The following is a 21,138-nucleotide window of genomic DNA, read 5'->3' on the forward strand; positions in this document are numbered from 1 at the left end:
CATATCATATCTATATATTTTTGGAATCAGGAACCGACAAGGAATAAGATGAAATTGTTTTTAAATCGATTTCGGAAATTTAATTTTGATCATAATTTTTATATTTTTAATTTTCAGAGCTTGTTTTTAATCCAAATATAACATATTTATATGTTTTTGGAATCAGGAAATGATGTAGAATAAGATGAACGTAAATTTGGATCGTTTTATATAAGATAAAAAATATTACAATTTTCAGATTTGTCATTTTCAGACCAAAGTCATTAATTAATTTTTAAGCCACCAGCTGAAATGCAATACCGAAGTCCGGCCTTCGTCGAAGATTTCTTTACAAAAATGTCAATTTGATTGAAAAATGATGGTGTAACAGTGACGCCTCAACTTTTACAAAAATCTGGATATGACGTCATCAAAAGTATTTATCGAAAAAAAGAAAAAACACATCCGGGGATATCATTCCCAGGAACTCTCATGTCAAATTTCATAAAGATCGGTCCAGTAGTTTGGTCTGAATCGCTCTACACACACACGCACAGACAGACAGACAGACACACAGACAGACAGACACACAGACAGACACACACACACACACACACACACATACACCACGACCCTCGTCTCGATTCCCCCTCTATGTTAAAACATTTAGTCAAAATTTGACTAAATGTAAAAACAAGTCACGTAAAGCGAAAATACAACATTTAGTCAAGCTCAGTCGAACTCACAGAATGAAACTGAACGCACTGCATTTTTTTCTGCAAGACCGTACACTCGTAGCATCGTCAGTCCACTGCTCGTGGCAAAGGCAATGAAATTAACAATTCAGAAAAGCGCGGTAGCGGTTGCGCTGAGGAAGATAGCACGCTTTTCTGTATCTCTATTCTTTTTAACTTTCTGAGCGTGTTTTAAATCCAAACATATAATATCTATATGTTTTGGGAATCAGGAACGGACAAGGAATAAGATGAAATTATTTTTAAATCGATTTCGGAAATTTAATTTTGATCATAATTTGTATATTTTTAATTTTCAGAGCTTGTTTTTAATCCAAATATAACATATTTATATGTTTTTGGAATCAGAAAATGATGAAGAATACGATAAACGTATTTTTGGATCGTTTTATAAAAAAAATAATTTTAAATACAATTTTCAGATTTTTAATGACCAAAGTCATTAATTAAGTTTTAAGCCTCCAAGCTGACATGCAATACCGAAGTCCGGCCTTCGTCGAAAATTGCTTGGCCAAAATTTCGATCAATTTGATTGAAAAATAAGGGTGTCACAGTGCCGCCTCAACTTTTACAAAAAGCCGGATATGACGTTATCCAAGACATTTATCGAAAAAATGAAAAAAAAAACATCGGGGGATATCATACCAAGGAACTCTCATGAAAAATGTCGTAAAGATCGGTCCAGTAGTTTACTCTGAATCGCTCTACACACACACACACACACACACACCACGACCCTCGTCTTGATTCCCCCCTCTATTTTAAAACATTTCAAAACTTGACTAAATGTAAAAAAGAGCGAACAGCAAAAAAGTAAGATGGAACGAAAACAAAGACAAATTGCATCCATGGAGAATTACTGTCCACAAAGATTACCCTAACACAGTGTTCAAAATTTGAATAACTGAACTTACAGACACTTATTGCTATGTGTTTCTGATGTGCGGTGGCATCATCCCAACCCACAAACCGAACTGTGAAGCTCCTGGGGCGATTTGAACCAAGTTTTTGTTTGTTTGTTTGTTTCTTTATTTTGGGGGGAATTTCCGGGAGTATCCCTTTTAGATTGAATGGCAAAGAAAATAAAAGAGAAAAATGTTGTATGGGCTGTTGGCCAAGCTCTCATTACCTCGTAAATCGCGGCCACCTCTTCTCTATTTCTCGCAATTTCGGATGTTTGATTGTCTCCATCGACGCCAGTGCTTTCTTCCGTGTCGTCTGCTCGGCCAGTGTCGTCTGCCAGAGTTCTCCCTCTTTTGGCGCGAGTTCAAGCACATCCGGAGGGCAATTCCGCGCGCGCTACTAACGGATCTGATGTCACTGTGGAACGCTATACGACGGCTTACAAATCTTTCCTTCTCCTCTTTCTCAGCCAGGGTCATAATACCCAAAAGAAAGTCCGTGAAAAATAGAGTTCTCCTTCTGACCGTCTTTTATTTGCATCTGGCCTTGGTACAGTAGACATTTCTTTTTTTTTTTTTTTTTTTTTTTTTTTGCACGGCGGAGAGGAGATCGGACTCCTATGAGTGGGACGTTTCCTGTCTTATTCTGTGGGTTATTTTTCTTCTTCTTCTTTTCTTTTTGTGGGGGGGGGGGGGGGGGGAGAGTGGAAGAGATCGGTCGGACCCGCTTGAGTGAGATGTTTCCTCGGCTTGTAATTGTGGTGGCTTGTAGGCTTTATTTACAGCCTACAGAAACGTCCGCCATCGTCCATCATAGAGAGCCCTGTGCCAAGGGAGGGAATAACTGTCAGAAAAGCCATTGGCGGGTCGCTGATTAATGCTGGGTTACAGCCCCTGAACGAGGGAGTCGGCCGCACTGCCGAATCGACGAGGCTATTTTTGGTTTAACTTACGTTGTTCTGTTAAAGGCACAGTAAACCTCCCGTAAACCATCACAGATACTGTCAGGCTTTTACACACAGTACAAACACCCTTCCATTTGAACGCTCACCAAACGGGAACATCCTAGGTGCCATACGTAAAGACTAGCGAGCAATTTTTAAAGAAGTTAATTTTGCGCCGATTGCTCAGAGACAATCGGACCGTGGTGCGTTTTGGCGCTAGACCTAACTTTTAAAATCTAAATAATAAATTGGCAGCTTGTTACACAAAAATTCTTTAATCATAAAATAATTTTTTTTTCATCAAGACAAGATCTGTAGGCTACAATTCGAAGTTTTGAAAGTTTGAAAAAAGAAAAGCCCGGAAGCAGGATCACGCAAGGTCGTGGTTCTCGTAGCAGACGACGGTTTATAGGCATCGCCAGTTCCTCTGAACAGTCAAAAGCCATCGCTAGAGTTCTTGTGAACCACAGCCGTTTGTTTCGTGCATAGTGAGAGGTACATAATAACGTGCTATTGCAGATAAGCTCACATCGAGTCGCATTCAAATTACTAACTGACGACTACATTGTGAAAAAGGGAAACTGGATCACACGGGTTTACGATGGCTCAGGGGTAAGATAAACCACGCAAAAATAATGTATTTGAAAATTGCTCGCTCTTTACGGAGGGCACCTAGGATGTTCCCGTTTAGTGAGCGTTCAGCAGGCCCTAGACAAAGTACAGAACCAAGCGCTGAGAATCATCACGGGCGCAATGAAATCAACACCCATACAGAAGATGGAACAGGTGACTGGCATTCCTCCACTGAGCAAAAGGCGAGACTGCAAAACAATGGTACAAGCCACCAAGTACCAGTGCACTCATGACCATCCAATGAGTGACACGGACTCAAGAAGATGTCCTTTGGCAGGCTGAAAAGATCAAGCTTCGCTCTGGAGGCAAGGGCTTTGCAGAAAAAACATCAGACAGAGATGCCAGAGCTAGTGGAGCCACCATCTTTCTCCCTTGACGCCCCACCCTGGGAAGACAGACAAGGAAACCTGGACATACAGACCAGTGTCCCATACCTCACAACAAAGGACAAGCAGAGCAATGCGACGAAAAAAGCCCTGACTCTTGCCATGCTTGAAGAAAGGTACCCCCAAGAAGCATGGATACGGGTGTATACTGATGGGTCAGCCACAGAGGCCGTCAAAAATGGAGGAGCGGGGGTGTATGTCCAGTACCCCAGTGGAGAGAGGCAAGCAGAGGCTATACCAACAGGCCTCCACTGTACAAACTACAGAGCTGAGGTACAAGCACTGATCCATGCAGCATACACCATCAACGACAGAGTCAACCATGACAACCAGGTGGTCTTCCTGACTGACGCTCTGTCAGTACTACAAGCAATGACCAGTAGCAAACTGCCTCAGCTGGAACACGCTCTACACAACATCAAGAGCCTGAGGACAGAACTGCAATGGATCCCCTCCCACTGTGGTGTACAAGGAAACGAAGAGGCGGACAGGATGGCAAAGCTGGGTGCAGAAGATGAGCAAGAGAACAACCCTGTGAGCCTGACAGAGATGAAGACCATCATTAAGTCTCTGCACAGGACGCCCCAGCCACAGGACAGCTACCACCTGCTATCCAGACCACAGCAGGTGGTCATCTTCCGCCTGAGAACGGGACACAACAGACTTAACCAGCATCTCCACGGGAAGCTGCATGTTGTGCCCTCCCCCATGTGTTATTGTGGAGAAGCAGAGCAGGACACGGCCCACATCCTACGAGACTGCAGAAACCACCAGGTGCTGAGAGAGGAAATCTGGCCATTGCCGGAGTCCCTGCACAACAAGCTGTACGGGCCAGTGGCTGCGCTGCAGAGGACCACTAATTATATCTCAAGATCTGGACTCCAAGTGTGATCGGCGATCGAAAAGAAGAAGTGAGCGTTCAAATGGAAGAGTGTTTGTACCGTGTGTAAAAGCCTGACAGTATCTGTGATGGTTTACGGGAGGCTTACTGTGCCTTTAAAACATAGCTTGCGTCTACTATGATGAGTTGTAGCTATTTTGAGAGAGGTACATACAGAGAGAGAGAGAAAACTGAAACTGAAACTGAAACTGAAACTGAACTTTATTACCAAAGGATAGAGGTTTTAGGCAAAGCCTAATCTTACAACCTGTCCCTTATACAAACACGTAATACAGACGCAAATAACATAGATTGTAAGAAGGAACAAGTCGCGTAAGGCGAAATTACTACATTTAGTCAAGCTGTGGAACTCACAGAATGAAACTAAACGCACTGCATTTTTTCACAATGACCGTAGTCCGCCGCTTGTGCAAAACGGAGTGAAACTGACAAGCCTGTTCAGCGCGGTAGTGGTTTCGCTGTGCTGCATAGCACGCTTTTCTGTACCTCTCTTCGTTTTAACTTTCTGAGCGTGCTTTTAATACAAACATATCATATCTATATGTTTTTGGAATCAGAAACCGACAAGGAATAAGATGAAATTGTTTTTAAATCGATTTCGGAAATTTAATTTTGATCATAATTTTTATATTTTTAATATTCAGAGCTTTTTTTTTTAATCCAAATATAACACATTTATATGTTTTTGGAATCAGGAAATGATGTAGAATAAGATTAACGTAAATTTGGATCGTTTTATATAAAAAAAATTATTACAATTTTCAGATTTTTAATGACCAAAGTCATTAATTAATTTTTAAGCCACCAAGCTGAAATGCAATACCGAAGTCCGGCCTTCGTCGAAGATTGCTTGGCCAAAATTTCAATCAATTTGATTGAAAAATGAGGGTGTGACAGTGCCGCCTCAACTTTTACAAAAAGCCAGATATGACGTCATCAAAGACATTTTTTTATTGAAAAAATGAAAAAAACATCTGGGCATATCATACCCAGGAACTTTCATGTAAAATTTCATACAGATCGGTCCAGTAGTTTACTCTGAATCGCTCTACACACACACACATACACACATACACCACGACCCTCGTTTCGATTCCCCCTCTATGTTAAAACATATAGTCAAAACTTGACTAAATGTAAAAAGAGGAAATCAAAAACCAAGAAAGGTAAGTTGTTTTTTGATTCTGCATTTTGGAACGTTAACTGGCAGTCTCTTTGTTTTTGGATTTTTTTTTATAAAGAGGGTAATAAACATGAAATATATTTATAAAGACTAAACAAAAATCATACACCCATAATGGGGAGGCGTGGTAGTACTAAGGAGACAGCTTTCTTTATTTGGTGTTTAACGTCGTTTTCAACCATTCAAGGTAATAACGCAACGGGGAAAGGGGGAAGATGGGATAGAGCCACTTGTCAATTGTTTCTTGTTCACAAAAGCACTAATCAAAAATTTGCTCCAGGGGCTTGCAACGTAGTACAATATATGACTTTACTGGGAAAATGCAAGTTTCCAGAACAAAGGACTTAACATTTCTTACAAACTGCTTGACTAAAATCTTTACAAAAATTGACTTCTTCTTCTTCTTTTCGATCGCCGATCACACTTGGAGTCCAGATCTTGAGATATAATTAGTGGTCCTCTGCAGCGCAGCCACTGGCCCGTACAGCTTGTTGTGCAGGGACTCCGGCATTGGCCAGATTTCCTCTCTCAGCACCTGGTGGTTCCTGCAGTCTCGTAGGATGTGGGCCGTGTCCTGCTCTGCTTCCCCACAAGAACACATGGGGGAGGGCACAACATGCAGCTTCTTGTGGAGATGCTGGTTAAGTCTGTTGTGTCCCGTTCTCAGGCGGAAGATGACCACCTGCTGTGGTCTGGATAGCAGGTGGTAGCTGTCCTGTGGCTGGGGCGTCCTGTGCAGAGACTTAATGATGGTCTTCATCTCTGTCAGGCTCACAGGGTTGTTCTCTTGCTCATCTTCTGCACCCAGCTTTGCCATCCTGTCCGCCTCTTCGTTTCCTTGTACACCACAGTGGGAGGGGATCCATTGCAGTACTGTCCTCAGGCTCTTGATGTTGTGTAGAGCGTGTTCCAGCTGAGGCAGTTTGCTACTGGTCATTGCTTGTAGTACTGACAGAGCGTCAGTCAGGAAGACCACCTGGTTGTCATGGTTGACTCTGTCGTTGATGGTGTATGCTGCATGGATCAGTGCTTGTACCTCAGCTCTGTAGTTTGTACAGTGGAGGCCTGTTGGTATAGCCTCTGCTTGCCTCTCTCCACTGGGGTACTGGACATACACCCCCGCTCCTCCATTTTTGACGGCCTCTGTGGCTGACCCATCAGTATACACCCGTATCCATGCTTCTTGGGGGTACCTTTCTTCAAGCATGGCAAGAGTCAGGGCTTTTTTCGTCACATTGCTCTGCTCGTCCTTTGTTGTGAGGTAGGGGACACTGGTCTGTATGTCCAGGTTTCCTTGTCTGTCTTCCCAGGGTGGGGCGTCAAGGGAGAAAGATGGTGGCTCCACTAGCTCTGGCATCTCTGTCTGATGTTTCTTCTGCAAAGCCCTTGCCTCAAGAGCGAAGCTTGATCTTTTCAGCCTGCCTGAGGACATCTTCTTGAGTCTGTCATTCATTGGATGGTCATGAGTGCACTGGTACTTGGTGGCTTGTACCATTGTTTTGCAGTCTCGCCTTTTGCTCAGTGGAGGAATGCCAGTCACCTGTTCCATCTTCTGTATGGGTGTTGATTTCATTGCGCCCGTGATGATTCTCAGCGCTTGGTTCTGTACTTTGTCTAGGGCCTGCTGGTGTGTCTTGGCTGCTGTTGCCCAAGAGCTTGATCCGTACTCAAGGTGCGGTCGTACAGTCCCCTGGTAGACTGATTTCAAGATCTTCTCGTTTGCACCCCAGTGTGATCCTGCCAGCTTCCGCATGATGTTTAGTTTTCTCCTGGCCTTTCCCTCTGCATTCATGATGTGTTGTTTCCAGGTCATGCGCTTGTCATAGGTGACCCCCAGGTATGTTTGCTGGTCTTCAAATTTCAGGGGTGTGTCACCCAAGGTCAGTTTGCCAGGTGTCGCTTTGGCAGAGAGTGTGAAGAGAGTGGCAGTGGTCTTCTCCCTGTTGATGGTCACACACCAGTCTTCCGCCCACGCTGCAACCTTTTCTAGGGCAAGTTGCATCCTGTAGGTTGCTGTGGTTGCATACTCTTCCGAGCACCAGAGAACAAGGTCATCAGCATACAGTGCCGCTTGGACTCCCTTGGGCAACTCTGGTACCAGGTCGTTAATGAAGAGTATGAATAGCGTGGGGGAGAGTACTCCTCCCTGTGGAACTCCTTGGCGTAGTAGCACCTTTCGGCCACAGTGACCGTCCACCAGCACTCTGGCCTTTCGGTTGTGCAGGTACGACTTGGTCCACTGGTACATGTTGCCTTTGACGCCGGAACGTAGGAGCTTCACAAGGAGTCCATCTTTCCAGACCTTGTCGAAGGCCTTCTGCAGGTCAATGAAAGTGGCCAGGGTGACCTTCTGGGCCTGGTAAGCATCCTCTATGACCTGGCTAAGGTGTGTTGTCTGGTCCTCCGTACTTCTGTGCTGTCGGAAGCCGGCTTGTTCTGGGACGATGATGCTTTCTGATTCCAGGTACAGCTGCAGGCGCTGGTTGACAATGCGCTCCATGGTTTTGCATACGCAGCTTGTCAGGCTGATGGGTCGGTAGCTCAGGGTTTTGGTCTTGTTTTTCCCTTTCTTTAAAACTGGGATCATCCTGGCTTCCTTCCAGCACTGAGGTACCTGTCCCTGTCTCCAGCTGAGGTTGAAGATGCCCAGTAGTTTCTGGAGGGCCGAGTTGCCTATGTGTTGCAACATCTCATTCGTAATGTTGTCTGGACCTGGAGACTTCTTCTTTTTGAGCTTCTTGATGGCATTCTTCAGCTCGGCCATGGTGATGTTTTGTTGCATGGCATCCTGGACGTTTCTTTCTGTTCTTTCTCTAATTTCTGTTCTGACTTCCTTTTGTAGAGGCAGGGGTATGATGGTGTCGCTTTCTCCCCGATATGCTTGGGCGAAAGCATTGGCAGCGGCTTTTCCAGTGAGTGTTCTTCCTTCCTCCTCCAGGGTGATCTTCTGTCCCTTGTTGCTCTCTTCATTCAGTGCTCTTGTAAGTTTCCAGAGCTTTGTTGTGTCTTTTTCCATATTCAGCCCTGCCGTCTTTTCTCTCCAGCCTCTTCTCTTGCACTCTAGCTTTGTCTTCAGATGTTTTGCTTTGCTTTCTTGGAGTTTGATGTTGTTCTCCTGGCTAGGGTTCGTCTCTGCCTCTTCTCTCATTCTTGTGAGTGCATCGTGCGTCTTCTGCAGCTCATCGGACCAGTATGGGATGTAGTCCTTCCTCACTCCACGTGGGATGCTGTCCTTGGCTGCCTGGATTATGCTAGCATTGAACTCCTTTACCACATTGTTGATGTTTCTCCCCTCTGTTTCTATGGCTCTGGTCAGCTCATTTGTTCGTATGTTGAACAGTCCCCACTTTGCCTTTTTGTAGTTCCATCTCGGGTGTTGTGGATGCTCAGATGCTGAGTCTCTACTGATGGTAAGGAGAACTGGGCGATGGTCGCTTCCACCCAGCTGTTCATCCACTTTTCTTGAGATGTTTTTGTGGATGTCATCCGTGCACAATGCCAGGTCTGGTGTTGTTGTTGAGTGCCAGCGGCGCGAGTAGAAGGTAGATGGATCTCTGGGGTCGTTGACAAGGATCAGGTGGTTGTCGTCCTGCCAAGATTCAATGTCTTCTCCTCGCCTGTCTAGTGTTTTATATCCCCAACTCTGGGACTGGCTGTTAAAGTCTCCAGCGATGAGGAAGCCGCTGTCAGGGACCTGGATTGTGTCAAGCGACAGCATCTTGTCGTTGGGGCAGTAGTAGTTGACGATGTTCATCTTGCTGTCATTGGTCGTTATCTTGACTTCTATGTACTCTGCTTCTTCCATGTATCTGTTGGTTTCACTGGCATTTATGTTGTTCCTGACCAGAGTCATCACTCCTCCTTTCTTCCTCCCTTGTCGGTCACTCCTGAACACCTGGTACCCTCGAATCTTAAAGGGCTTCCCTTCTTGGAGGTGTGTTTCCTGAATGCAGCAGATGTTGATGCTGTTTTCATAGAGGAAGTGCTCTAATTCTTCCTTCTTATTGGATACCCCCTCTGCATTCCAATGCATGATGTTAATAGTGGGGTTGTCCTTGGCTCTGCTGTTTTTCCGGCCAGTCGCTTTCCTTTCTCGTCCCCTGGCTCCACAAGACGAGATGAAGGGACCTCCAGTAGCTGAGGGTGGACTCCTTTGAGGCGCGGAGCCCGGCGCTGCACCTGCCTGGTGGATCCTCACAGGGCGAGCACCATTACTGTCAATTCTGTTTCCAAGTGTCATAATGGCAGTTGATGCGTAGTGTTGTGGTTTGTTGGAGTGCGCCGTGCGGCCCAACACATACGTCTTCAGCACTCGAGGTTTCTGTCAGGGTTACCTCACCCTTAGCTCATGGCCCAAGGACCTGCCCTGTGAGCACAAGGTTGGTCCATATTAGTCTGGCCTCTACCCTTCGGCCTGTCCAGCTTGGGAAGCCCTGCCAGGAGTTTACACTCCCGCTGGCATAGCTCTTAGGGTCACCGAGACATGCAAACCACCACACCACGTTAAGGAATGGGCCATGTGGTGGTTGACTATATTCTATACAAGAAACACTTAACAAGGGTAAAAGGAGAAACAGAATCCGTTAGTCGCCTCTTACGACATGCTGGGGAGCATCGGGTAAATTCTTTCTCGTCCCAATCAATATGGGACTCCCCCTAACCCGCGGGGGGTAGGAGACAGCTAAAAACAGATGTTGGAAAGATTGCTTCCCTTGAACTACCCGCTGTATTAACATCAAAATGTTGAATATTTTACATCTTGAATATATACCGTCAAGTTAAAGAGTTTAACTGGCTAAAAAAAAAATTAAAAAACATCGGCGGAAAAAAGACGTAGACCATACAAATTAACTCAAACCTAGCAGACGCCACAATAGATGGGAGACAACTCCCCCAACTGAAATAAGCGTAAGAAATGTTACTTTACTTCCCTTGCACTAGGAGTGTAGAAAAGGGGGGGTGGGGGGGGGGGGGGGGGAGGGGAATAACCGTGTTTTGTGCGAGGTTTTACATGTTCAAACAGGTTTATCTTCCGGGAAAGAAAAAAATATAAAAGAGTTGATACCTTTCTATTCAATACATAAGAGAAAAAAACAATTTCTTTTTCCTCTTTGAAGATTTTATAATACCCATGCACAGCAAAAGTCTTCTACATGTATCATTAAAAGTTATACCATTCTGTTTGAAGCTCTTGGGTTTTGATTAATTTAGTCAGACACGATTTGTTGTAAGCAACACGATTTGTTGTAAGCAACTTAACAATTAATCATGATCTATGGCAACAGTTATAAACTTGCACCGCCAAGATTTGCTCTCTCTCTCTCTCTCTCTCTCTCTCTCTCTCTCTCTCTCTCTCTCTCTCTCTCTCTCTCTCTCTCTCTCTCTCTCTCTCTATGTCTCTTAACCATACAAAAACAAAATTTATGCTCATAACCACAAGACAGAAACGACAAAATCTATTATCGAGCATTCCACCCCTTTATATTAAAAATCAAGTATTGGAAGAAGTGTCTCACCATAAAGTCCTTGGTGTAAAGATTGATAATAATTTGTCATGGAATGACCACATTGATTACATCTGTAAGATTGCTTCCCAAAAAATATATCAGTTATCAAAAATTAAACACTTCTTGAATCTCCACTCGCGAAAGATCTTTTTTTACAATCACATCTTGTCAAATATTGATTATGCATCCACTGTATGGGATTGTGCAAGTGCTAATGTTTTGAAACCTTTAGCCAGTCTTCACAGAAGAGCAGTTAAGCTAATTATGCTAACAAATCACACTCCTTCAGAATCTGATTATAAAAATTTGCAAGTACATATTACCATTTCAAAAAAGATAGATGTATAATAAAGGTTTTATAATGCATAAAGTGATGTCAGGGTATGCACCGGAGACATTACGTGATAATTTTATTTTGAACTATAACAGACTAAAAATCATAACACCGATTCCACGTATTGACCTTTTCAAATCAAGCCTTCTTTATTCAGGTGCGGTCCTATGGAACTCACTGCCTATTTTTCTTAAACATAAAACATACACATACATCTTCAAACAAAATTATATGTCACACAAAATGCAACTAAACACGTGCTGAATGGTTCGTCAATTCATTTAAAATGTATGTGCATGTTAAACAAAATTATAATAATATTCAGATCTAGATTAAGTTATGTTAAAAATTTACACTTTTTATCATTGACAATTGTACTTAAAATGCAGTATGACAATTTTTTTTTAAATGTGTATAGTATATACAGTTAGAATGTGTTAAGTTTGATGTGATAGTTCTTTGATTATATTGTTTTCTGTTCTTGTTGACCCTATATTAGGGCGAGGGCTGGATGTAACAAGAAGAGCAAACGCTCGATCGAGTCACTTTCGCAGTTCTGAATATTATATGAGGCATCAGATGGACAGGAAGAAATTGCTATTCACAACACAATGAGTCACGTTCACATAAAATTTGAGCCCGGTCACTTTTATAGTTTCCGAGAAAAGCCCAACGTTAAGTTGTGTGTTGCCGAACAGAAAAGGCTAGTTATCTCCCTTGTTTTTCTGATAACGTTCGTAAAAGGCTACAGATGTAAATACTTTGATGTAAAGAATAATCCTACAAAGTTTCAATCACATCCGATGAACTTTGTCAAAGATATAAAATGTCTAATTTTTCCTTTGACGCTGACCTGTGACCTTGAAAAAGGTCAAAGGTCAACGAAACCATCGTTAAAGTGTAGAGGTCATTGGAGGTCACGACTAAACAAAATATGAGCCCGATCGCTTTGATAGTTTTCGAGAAAAGTCCAACGTTAAGGTGGTGTCTACGGACGGCCGGCCGGACAGAGTAACACTGACCGATTACATAGAGTCACTTTTTCTCAAGTGACTCAAAAATGCAATATTCTTGCTTATCTATTACCCTCGATAATAAAGATTTTGTCTTGTCTTGTCTTGTCTTGTCTCTCTCACACACACACACAATGCAAACAAGGCAATTTATGTAGTGCCGGCTACATATACTGCATTCTTCTTATAAAAAAACACACATATCAGACCTCAGAACAGAAATATATCACTTAGCTTGCCTCATCTTCAAGGAATGCAAGCGAGTAAACTCTACCACAGCCCTTAATCCCCAAACAGAGTAATTTTCAAACTCTGTGTTTTTCCAGTTAGCGCAAACACTGTAGTGTTAACCACTGGATGCATAGAGAATACTACATGCCTTGCTGTGTCGTACCAGATTTACACGAGTTGTTTTTTTAAAATATTGAACTGCGAGCGAAAGCGAGCTGTTCACTATTTGAAAAAGCAACGAGTGTAAATCTGGTACGAAACAGCAAGCAATGTAGTATTCTGTTTATCCTACATACTGTACTTACGTGTATTTTACTGAAAATGTCCTGCAGTCGAGGCAGCTAACTCGAAGACGCTTGTTTTGGAACCTCGATCTCTTCTAAAGCCTCGTGCAATCTATTACGCCAAAGTAAAAAAAAACGTCACTTTATACAGGTCACCTTTATATAATGACTGTCAACCTCCTGTCTGGTAGGCGAAATTACTACATTTAGTCAAGCTGTGGAACTCACAGAATGAAACTGAACGCACTGCATTTTTTCACAATGACCGTAGTCCGCCGCTTGTGCAAAACGGAGTGAAACTGACGAGCCTGTTCAGCGCGGTAGTGGTTTCGCTGTGCTGCATAGCACGCTTTTCTGTACCTCTCTTCGTTAACTTTCTGAGCGTGTTTTTAATCCAAACATATCATATCTATATGTTTTTGGAATCAGGAACCGACAAGGAATAAGATGAAATTGCTTTTAAATCGATTTCGGAAATTTAATTTTGATCATAATTTTTATATTTTTAATTTTCAGAGCTTGTTTTTAATCCAAATATAACATATTTATATGTTTTTGGAATCAGAAAATGATGTAAAATAAGATGAACGTAAATTTGGATCGTTTTATATAAAAAAAAATTATTACAATTTTCAGATTTTTAATGAGGAAAGTCAATGTATTAATTTTTAAGCCACCAAGCTGAAATGAATACCGAAGTCCGGCCTTCGTCGAAGATTGCTTTACAAAATTTCAATCAATTTGATTGAAAAATGAGGGTGTGACAGTGCTGCCTCAACTTTTACAAAAAGCCGGATATCACGTCATCAAAAGTATTTATCGAAAAAAAGACAAAAAGATCCGGGGAAATCATTCCCAGGAACTCTCATGTCAAATTTCATACACCACGACCCTCGTCTCGATTCCCCCTCTATGTTAAAACATTTAGTCAAAACTTGACTAAATGTAAAAAGAAAAGGGCCACCACAAGAGAGGGATGGTTGTCGCGCTCTAGCTCCCGGTCAACGAGGCACCCGAGCCGGAGGTGGTTTCAAGGAGAGTCATAGAGTTAGTTTGGAGATCCAGCTGGATCATTATGTGACAGTGCTGGCAGTCATGCAGCGCTGCCGTTGTGGGTCTCTTTTCACACCACCTGAGTTCTTTTTACATTTAGTCAAGTTATGACTAAATGTTTTAACATCGAGGGGGGAATCGAGACGAGGGTCGTGGTGTATGTGTGTGTGTGTGTGTGTGTGTGCGTGCGTGTAGAGCGATTCAGACCAAACTACTGGACCGATCTTTATGAAATTTGACATGAAAGTTCCTGGGTATGATATCCCCATACGTTTTTTTCATTTTTTTGATAAATGTCTTTGATGACGTCATATCCGGCTTTTCGTGAAAGTTGAGGCGGCACTGTCACGCCCTCATTTTTCAACCAAATTGGTTGAAATTTTGGTCAAGTATTGTTCGACGAAGCCCGGACTTCGGTATTGCATTTCAGCGTGGTGGCTTAAAAATTAATTAATGACTTTGGTCATTAAAAATCTGAAAATTGTAAAAAAATATTTCTTTTATAAAACGATCCAAATTTACGTTCATCTTATTCTCCATCATTTGCTGATTCCAAAAACATATAAATATGTTATATTTGGATTAAAAACAAGCTCTGAAAATTAAATATATAAAAATTATTTTCAAAATTAAATTTTCGAAATCAATTTAAAAACACTTTCATCTTTATCCTTGTTGGTTCCTGATTCCAAAAACATATAGATATAATATGTTTGGATTAAAAACACGCTCAGAAAGTTAAAACGAAGAGAGGTACAGAAAAGCGTGCTATCCTTCTTAGCGCAACTACTACCCCGCTCTTCTTGTCAATTTCACTGCCTTTGCCATGAGCGGTGGACTGACGATGCTACGAGTATGAGGTCTTGCTGCGTTGCATTGCGTTCCGTTTCATTCTGTGAGTTCGACAGCTACTTGACTAAATGTTGTATTTTCGCCTTACGCGACTTGTTCTTTTTTATACAGGTCACCTTTATATAATGACTGTCAACCTCCTGTCTGGTAGGTCACTATAGACATGTTCAATGGTACAGCGCTAAAAGTCCACAGAATGGGGCACTGCCTTTGGCTAGTACTTCTCATCATTTACTAGCCAGAGAACAAATTTTACTCTCCAAAAGGCCCAAACCAACCATTTGTTTCAGCAACTTTACTCGCATTTGGCGAGTAGATTAACATTTCTACTCGCCATTTACATGTTTCTACTCGCCATGGCGAGTAAAATACTCGCCACTTTCAGGCCTGTGGTATTACAAAAGGTCAGGAGTAGAGCTGCCTAAATAAACTCTCAGATCATCTACAGTTGACTTGAAAAGTTTACATGGAATGTTCTCCATTTTTAGTCTCTTGTAGGCTTCGTAACGATGGCAACCGCCAAAGGAGTAGTAGTAATTTCCCCCTTGTCGTCCTGTGATCCAAAGAACGTCAATAGGTGGCACTGCATTTCCCTTGACCTCATCCTGCAACAGAGGAAAACAATGTATGGCTATGATTAAAAATTGTCAGATAATAGATTTGAACTGAACTTAATTGTAAATAAGGAAAGACAAGATAAGAACAGATAATTTATAGTAATTTTTTGTTTAATTTTTTTTTTCGTAACATTAATGTGTAATAAAAAGAATACGCTGTACTCTGCTATTTATTTTTCACATCTAGCCCTAGCCCTGATAAAATAATAAGATAAGATGAATGCAAGAATATTACAGCTACGTCAGTACGTGTACTCCTGGATCAAAAGTGTTATTGGAATCTATTTTACACACGCATCAGCGCACGCACACGGCAGTACACACACACACACATACACACACATTCTCTCTCTCTCTCTCTCTCTCTCTCTCTCTCTCTCTCTCTCTCTCTCTCTCTCTCTCTCTCTCTCTCTCTCAGAGTCAGACACACACTCAGACACACATCAGTCTTACGGGCATGCTTACGAGTACCTGGATAGTTTCTATCAGAGACAGAACCTTGCTCTCTTCTAGAATCGACGGGATGGGACGAATCAAAACACGCATGGGAACATTGTGCACTTCAGAAATGTGAGCAGCGTGTATACTCAAATCGTCTTGCAAACACAGCGAAGTGGAGCATGTGTTCGAATCACCATTCGTAGCAGACGACATTTTACTGCGATGAAGGAAATGGGCTTCCTGACTCCCAAAACACGTGCGAGAGGCCGCCGTGATTAAGCATGCCCCGTAGAAATTAAGAATAGACTTCCTCCTCAAATGAACACGTTGCTGTGAACACAATCTGGCGAGAAATGTCATCATCCTGAACCATATCCGTGAAGTTTCTGCTCTGTCATGGTGTGATGCACAGACGGAGTAACCTTCCCTTGTCAAAAAAGCAGCAAGAGTAGCGTACCTTGGAAAGACTACTTTCGTTTTCAAATAATCATCATTCGACAGCAGGTTCCGCTCCCTTGAGTGTTTTGTGCTGTGTTGTGTGTTTGCACGTGCATATGTGCGTGTGTGCATGTATGCATTGTGTTGCATTGTGTTTGTATGTCCATGTGTGTGTGCCTTTGTGTGTGTGTGTGTGTGTGTTTAAACCGACAACATCAGCCACAACATAAAGTACATACAACAAACGTTCCTTTGTTATTGTTTATTTTAATTGAATGCGCGCTGGAACACTGCAGTGAAATGTTAGTTAACATTAACCTTACCTATACCAGTTTATTGACATTATATTAAACATTGCAGAAAAAAAGATCAAAACAAACACTAAGTAAATAACTAAATGGCATATCGCAGGCCTCCTCTTATTGCATTATCAATATTGTTTAAATCATCATAAACACTAATAAATATGACAATACAAAAAAAAAAGTAATAAAGAAAAAAACACATATCAGCATGTAAATGACAAAAATATATTTGTTTAAATCTACTTGTTATTACGAACATTGTGCCATATGCCTTTTCTTCTTTCCTTACAAAATAAAACACATGTAAACAAAGAAAAGCAACAAAAATATTGCACTGACATGCCCTTTCTCATTACTTAAACAGTATTTTTGTTTTATCTTACTTATAAAACTGCAATAATATTATACCGTACACTGAGATCAAGGGAAGATTAAGTGGGTAAAGCTTTGTGAAGTACGACAAAAGACAGAAAGACCTCCTGATTAAAGACTTCCCCCCGGGAACAGACTACTTCCAATTCAGTAGGGGGGCGACTATCCTCAACCCGGCGGGTCCCCAGGTGGCGGATAGGGGAACGCCCCCCAGATATGGGGGCCAGCTGCGAATATAGAATAAGCAGTCCCAGACCAACTAGCGGTGTCTCTACCAGGACGGGGTGGGTTGGCAGATGGCACTGACTACCCTATAAATGCCCTACGTGTCCGATGACGGTTACACCATGCGAGTAAGAGCCGCATTAAAAGCTCTAGTCCCGGGGTGGGACCCCCGGTAAGAAATCCCCCATGTGTTCCCAGGGTTAGGTTTTTGATTTTGAGCCAGGAACTAAGGGCGGGGTAACCCTGAAAGAAACCTAAGGGCTGAAGTCGAAGGATCTGGGCCAACAGGCGCACCTTAACCAACCATAGATCCACGCAAATCGCAAAAGCGAACGACAAGAAGAAGAAAGACTTTCCCTTTGCTTTAAAAAAAAAAGTGTTCATATCTATTTCTCTCAAAACTAGGAGCTACATGTACAAGTAATTGACATGCATTGATGTGCAACAGTGAGATTAAGGCTGACCATAACACTAAACAGGATTGAGGAAATTGTAGCTTTTACATCTTTTTATCTTAGCTGCAGGAGTTTTAGACAATGAAATCATCGCTTATATTGACGAGCACCTGCATCTATATATTTCTCTACCACAGGAAACTATGTGATTGCGCACAGAAATACTTGCCAAAACAGACAAGCTACTTTCAAGAACACCAACATTTGACAATTTTATGTGTCTCACATATATATATATATAGATACAAGCCATAAGAACAATATTGCAACATCAATGTCGGGAGAAAGGCGATACATCTGCTACACAGCTAGACCATTTCAAGTCACTTACATAGCCATCAGGAATGAGATCACAACATTGTTAAAAAACATATATTTGTACAAAAATATTAAAAAAAACTAATATTAAAAAATAAGAAAAAAAAGATAAACAAAACCAATTGCAATGTAGTGCGATTTACAGATCTCAAGAATCTCCGGAGTTTTGAAAATGAAAAGTGGTGGAACAAATCTTTTGCCTGGCAATTAAAGCACGGCCACACATGATTTCACCAGAGTCAACTTTTATCACTATCAGTTGCTACAAAGAATTAGGAACAAAAACAAAATTCTAGAGGTCAAGGTCGCAGCAGGGGTTATCTCTTGGTGGGACTTGCAGGGTCAAGGACGCCGCAATGTTGATTGGTGAAAAAGTTGGCTGTAGGTAGGGTCTTGAGGGCTTGGAACACTTCGCATGAAGTCAGTGTGGGAGCAGTACTGAAAGAAAACAAAGGACAGTGTTTAAAAAAAAAGAAGTATGCACACACACTTAAAACCCTTGGTGTTTAAAACTAAGAAAGCATTACATTTTATTTATTTTAGCAAAATCAAGGAAGACATTTTGATACTGATGAATGCCAAATGTGTGCAAGGATAATTTGCGGCAAGGTCCGGCCCGGCCCGGATTCTTCTTCTTCTTCTTCTTCAGCGTTCCAGAATTGTCTGGTTACGTGTGAGCTCGTTTGCCAATTTGGGTTCCCCACAATATTCTCTGAGAGCATAGTCAGCTCACTCCGCTTTCGTTGAGTAGGCATGCTGGGTATTTTTGTGTTTCCATAACCCACCGAACTCCGACATGGATTACATGATCTTTTCCGTGCGCACTTGGTCTTGTGCTTGCGTGTACACACGAAGGGGGTTTAAGTCACTAGCAGGTCTGCACATAAGTTGACCTGGGATATCGGAAAAATCTCCACTCTTAACCCACCAGGCGGCAGCGACTGGGATTCGAACTCACGACCTCCCGATTAGGAGGCCGACGTCTTACCACCACGCCACTGCGCCCGTCATGCATATTTACAGATTCGAAACCATGACCTGTGGATCATGTTCACAAGTCAAGTGCTCCACCAACTGCAGAGCTACTGAGCACCCCAATGTGGAAGTGTGTCTCCAAGATGGCAGATATCCAAAGGTACTGACCTGTTTAACAAGGAGAAGGAGCAAGCCTGATGTAAAATGTCACTGGCAAACTCCAGCATAGCCTGAAACAGACACAAGTAATATTTTCTTTATTTAAATAAATAGAAAAAAACATTGCCAGCTTTAAGTTTGTGAAAACACAAACCCACGCAAACACACACACACAAACACACACACACACGCACGCACAAACACACACACACACACACGCACGCACACTCTCACTCACGAACAGGCACACACACACACCCACATACACGCTACGCAAAGTACACATATCAGCCTCCTGAATGCACTTGCTCAAGTTAACAGATAAATGATGCTCAGGGTTTGGTTTACTAATAATATGTGACCCTCCACCACGAAATGAGTCGCATGTCACCTTGTATGATTTTCATATTTTTACATTTTCCTAAAGAGTTGTTTATGCTCTATCCAGTGGCGAAAACCGTTTTAGAAAAGTGCGAGAACTTTTCGACTTATAAGCCTGTGACTAAGGTGACCCTCACACTGTTAACAGACACCCCCCGGACTTATGTTAAGCCTAGCGCAGAACCGCGCGAGGTAACATGCGACTCATTCCGTGGTGGAGGGTCACATATTATGTCATGTGCCACTGGCGCATCAAATCCGAAAATGACCCATAAGAATTCCCTTCCCCTCAGTGGGTCAAAGGGAGAATCGAGAATAGGTGACACTGCATCACCCTATGCACTGTTTAATCTATTAATCTTCTGAGGAATAGCTCTATAGCTCTTGAACAGAAGTATTTGCTGGGCTCAGATGGCACCAGATTGCACTAGTACTATTTTCCTCCTGTGGAAAAAGAAATGTAAAAAAAAAAATGTGTGAGGGATGGGGTTGGGATGCTGGGGAGGGTGTGTGTTGGGGGGGGGGGGGAGGGAAGGGGGAAGGGAAGGTGGTGAGGGAAGGAGAGGTGGGGTGACAGGCATGCCCTGAGACCAACTAGATTGCTTTGCACTTTACATATATGTGACCCTCCACCACGAAATGAGTCGCATGTCACCTCGCGCGGTTCTGCGCTAGGCCGAATAAAAGTCCGGGGAGTGTCTGGTAACAGTGTGAGGGTCACCTCAGTCACAGGCTTATAACTCAAACAGTTTTCGCTCTTTTCTAAAACGGTTTTCACCACTGGATAGAGCATAAAACACTCTTTAGAAAAATGTAAAAATATGAAAATCATCCAAAGGTGACATGCGACTCATCCCGTGGTGGAGGGTCACATATCTTCTACTTCATCCCATCAGAATTTGGTTGAGGAGGTCAATGATCCCTGGTATTTATCTCCTTGGCTGAACCCTAATGCCAGGTGCTCATGAATAAATGGTTCCAGAACTCACGGCAAAGACCATATCCTCAGCAGTAGATGACACCACTCCAGGGGCTATCATAGCAGGAAAAAACTGCACGCCAATCTGAAAACCAGGCATGAGATCAGGAAATTGTAAAAAGAAAAAGAAACAAGTCGCGTAAGGCGAAAATACACACATTTAGTCAAGCTGTCGAACTCACAGAATGAAACAGAACGCAATGCAATTTTTCAGCAAGACCGTATACTCGTAGCATCGTCAGTCCACCGCTCGTGGCAAAGGCAGTGAAATTGACAAGAAGAGCGGTGTAGTAGTTGCGCTGAGAAGGATAGCACGCTTTTCTGTACCTCTCTTCGTTTTAACTTTCTGAGCGTGTTTTTAATCCAAACATATCATACCTATATGTTTTTGGAATCAGGAACCGACAAGGAATAAGATGAAAGTGTTTTTAAATCGATTTCGGAAATTTAATTTTGATCATAATTTTTATATTTTTAATTTTCAGAGCTTGTTTTTAATCCAAATATAACATATTT

At 42.4% G+C, this 21,138-nt stretch overlaps 2 protein-coding genes and 1 long non-coding RNA gene across 4 annotated transcripts in view; all 3 read right to left on the reverse strand.

Annotated features, from left to right (window-relative positions):
• Positions 1–4,683: 4,683 nt before the first annotated feature.
• LOC138947245 (uncharacterized) overlaps positions 4,684–21,138 on the reverse strand; it is a 394,861-nt gene continuing 378,406 nt past the window's right edge. The window contains exon 2 of the long non-coding RNA XR_011449603.1: positions 4,684–6,047. This is a non-coding gene — a long non-coding RNA (uncharacterized lncRNA). The remainder of the gene's footprint in view (positions 6,048–21,138) is intronic.
• LOC138947243 (sulfiredoxin-1-like) lies at positions 14,464–16,423 on the reverse strand. The gene is made up of 2 exons (XM_070318682.1): positions 16,046–16,423; positions 14,464–15,562 (listed from the first exon to the last, which is right to left on the reverse strand). The coding sequence occupies exons 1-2, from the start codon at positions 16,376–16,378 to the stop codon at positions 15,353–15,355; spliced, it is 543 nt and encodes a 180-aa protein (XP_070174783.1). The 5' UTR covers positions 16,379–16,423; the 3' UTR covers positions 14,464–15,352.
• Positions 16,695–21,138, reverse strand: part of LOC138947230 (YEATS domain-containing protein 2-like) — a 48,019-nt gene continuing 43,575 nt past the window's right edge. For both annotated transcript variants that reach the window (XM_070318669.1, XM_070318670.1), the window contains 3 exons: positions 20,633–20,707; positions 19,272–19,333; positions 16,695–18,566 (listed from right to left, as the gene is read on the reverse strand). In XM_070318669.1, the coding sequence (XP_070174770.1) occupies positions 18,446–18,566; positions 19,272–19,333; positions 20,633–20,707 (258 nt within the window). In that variant the 3' untranslated portion in view covers positions 16,695–18,445. The remainder of the gene's footprint in view (positions 18,567–19,271; positions 19,334–20,632; positions 20,708–21,138) is intronic.

This window comes from Littorina saxatilis, linkage group LG14 (genome assembly GCF_037325665.1).
Source record: "Littorina saxatilis isolate snail1 linkage group LG14, US_GU_Lsax_2.0, whole genome shotgun sequence".
Classification (NCBI taxonomy): domain Eukaryota; kingdom Metazoa; phylum Mollusca; class Gastropoda; order Littorinimorpha; family Littorinidae; genus Littorina; species Littorina saxatilis.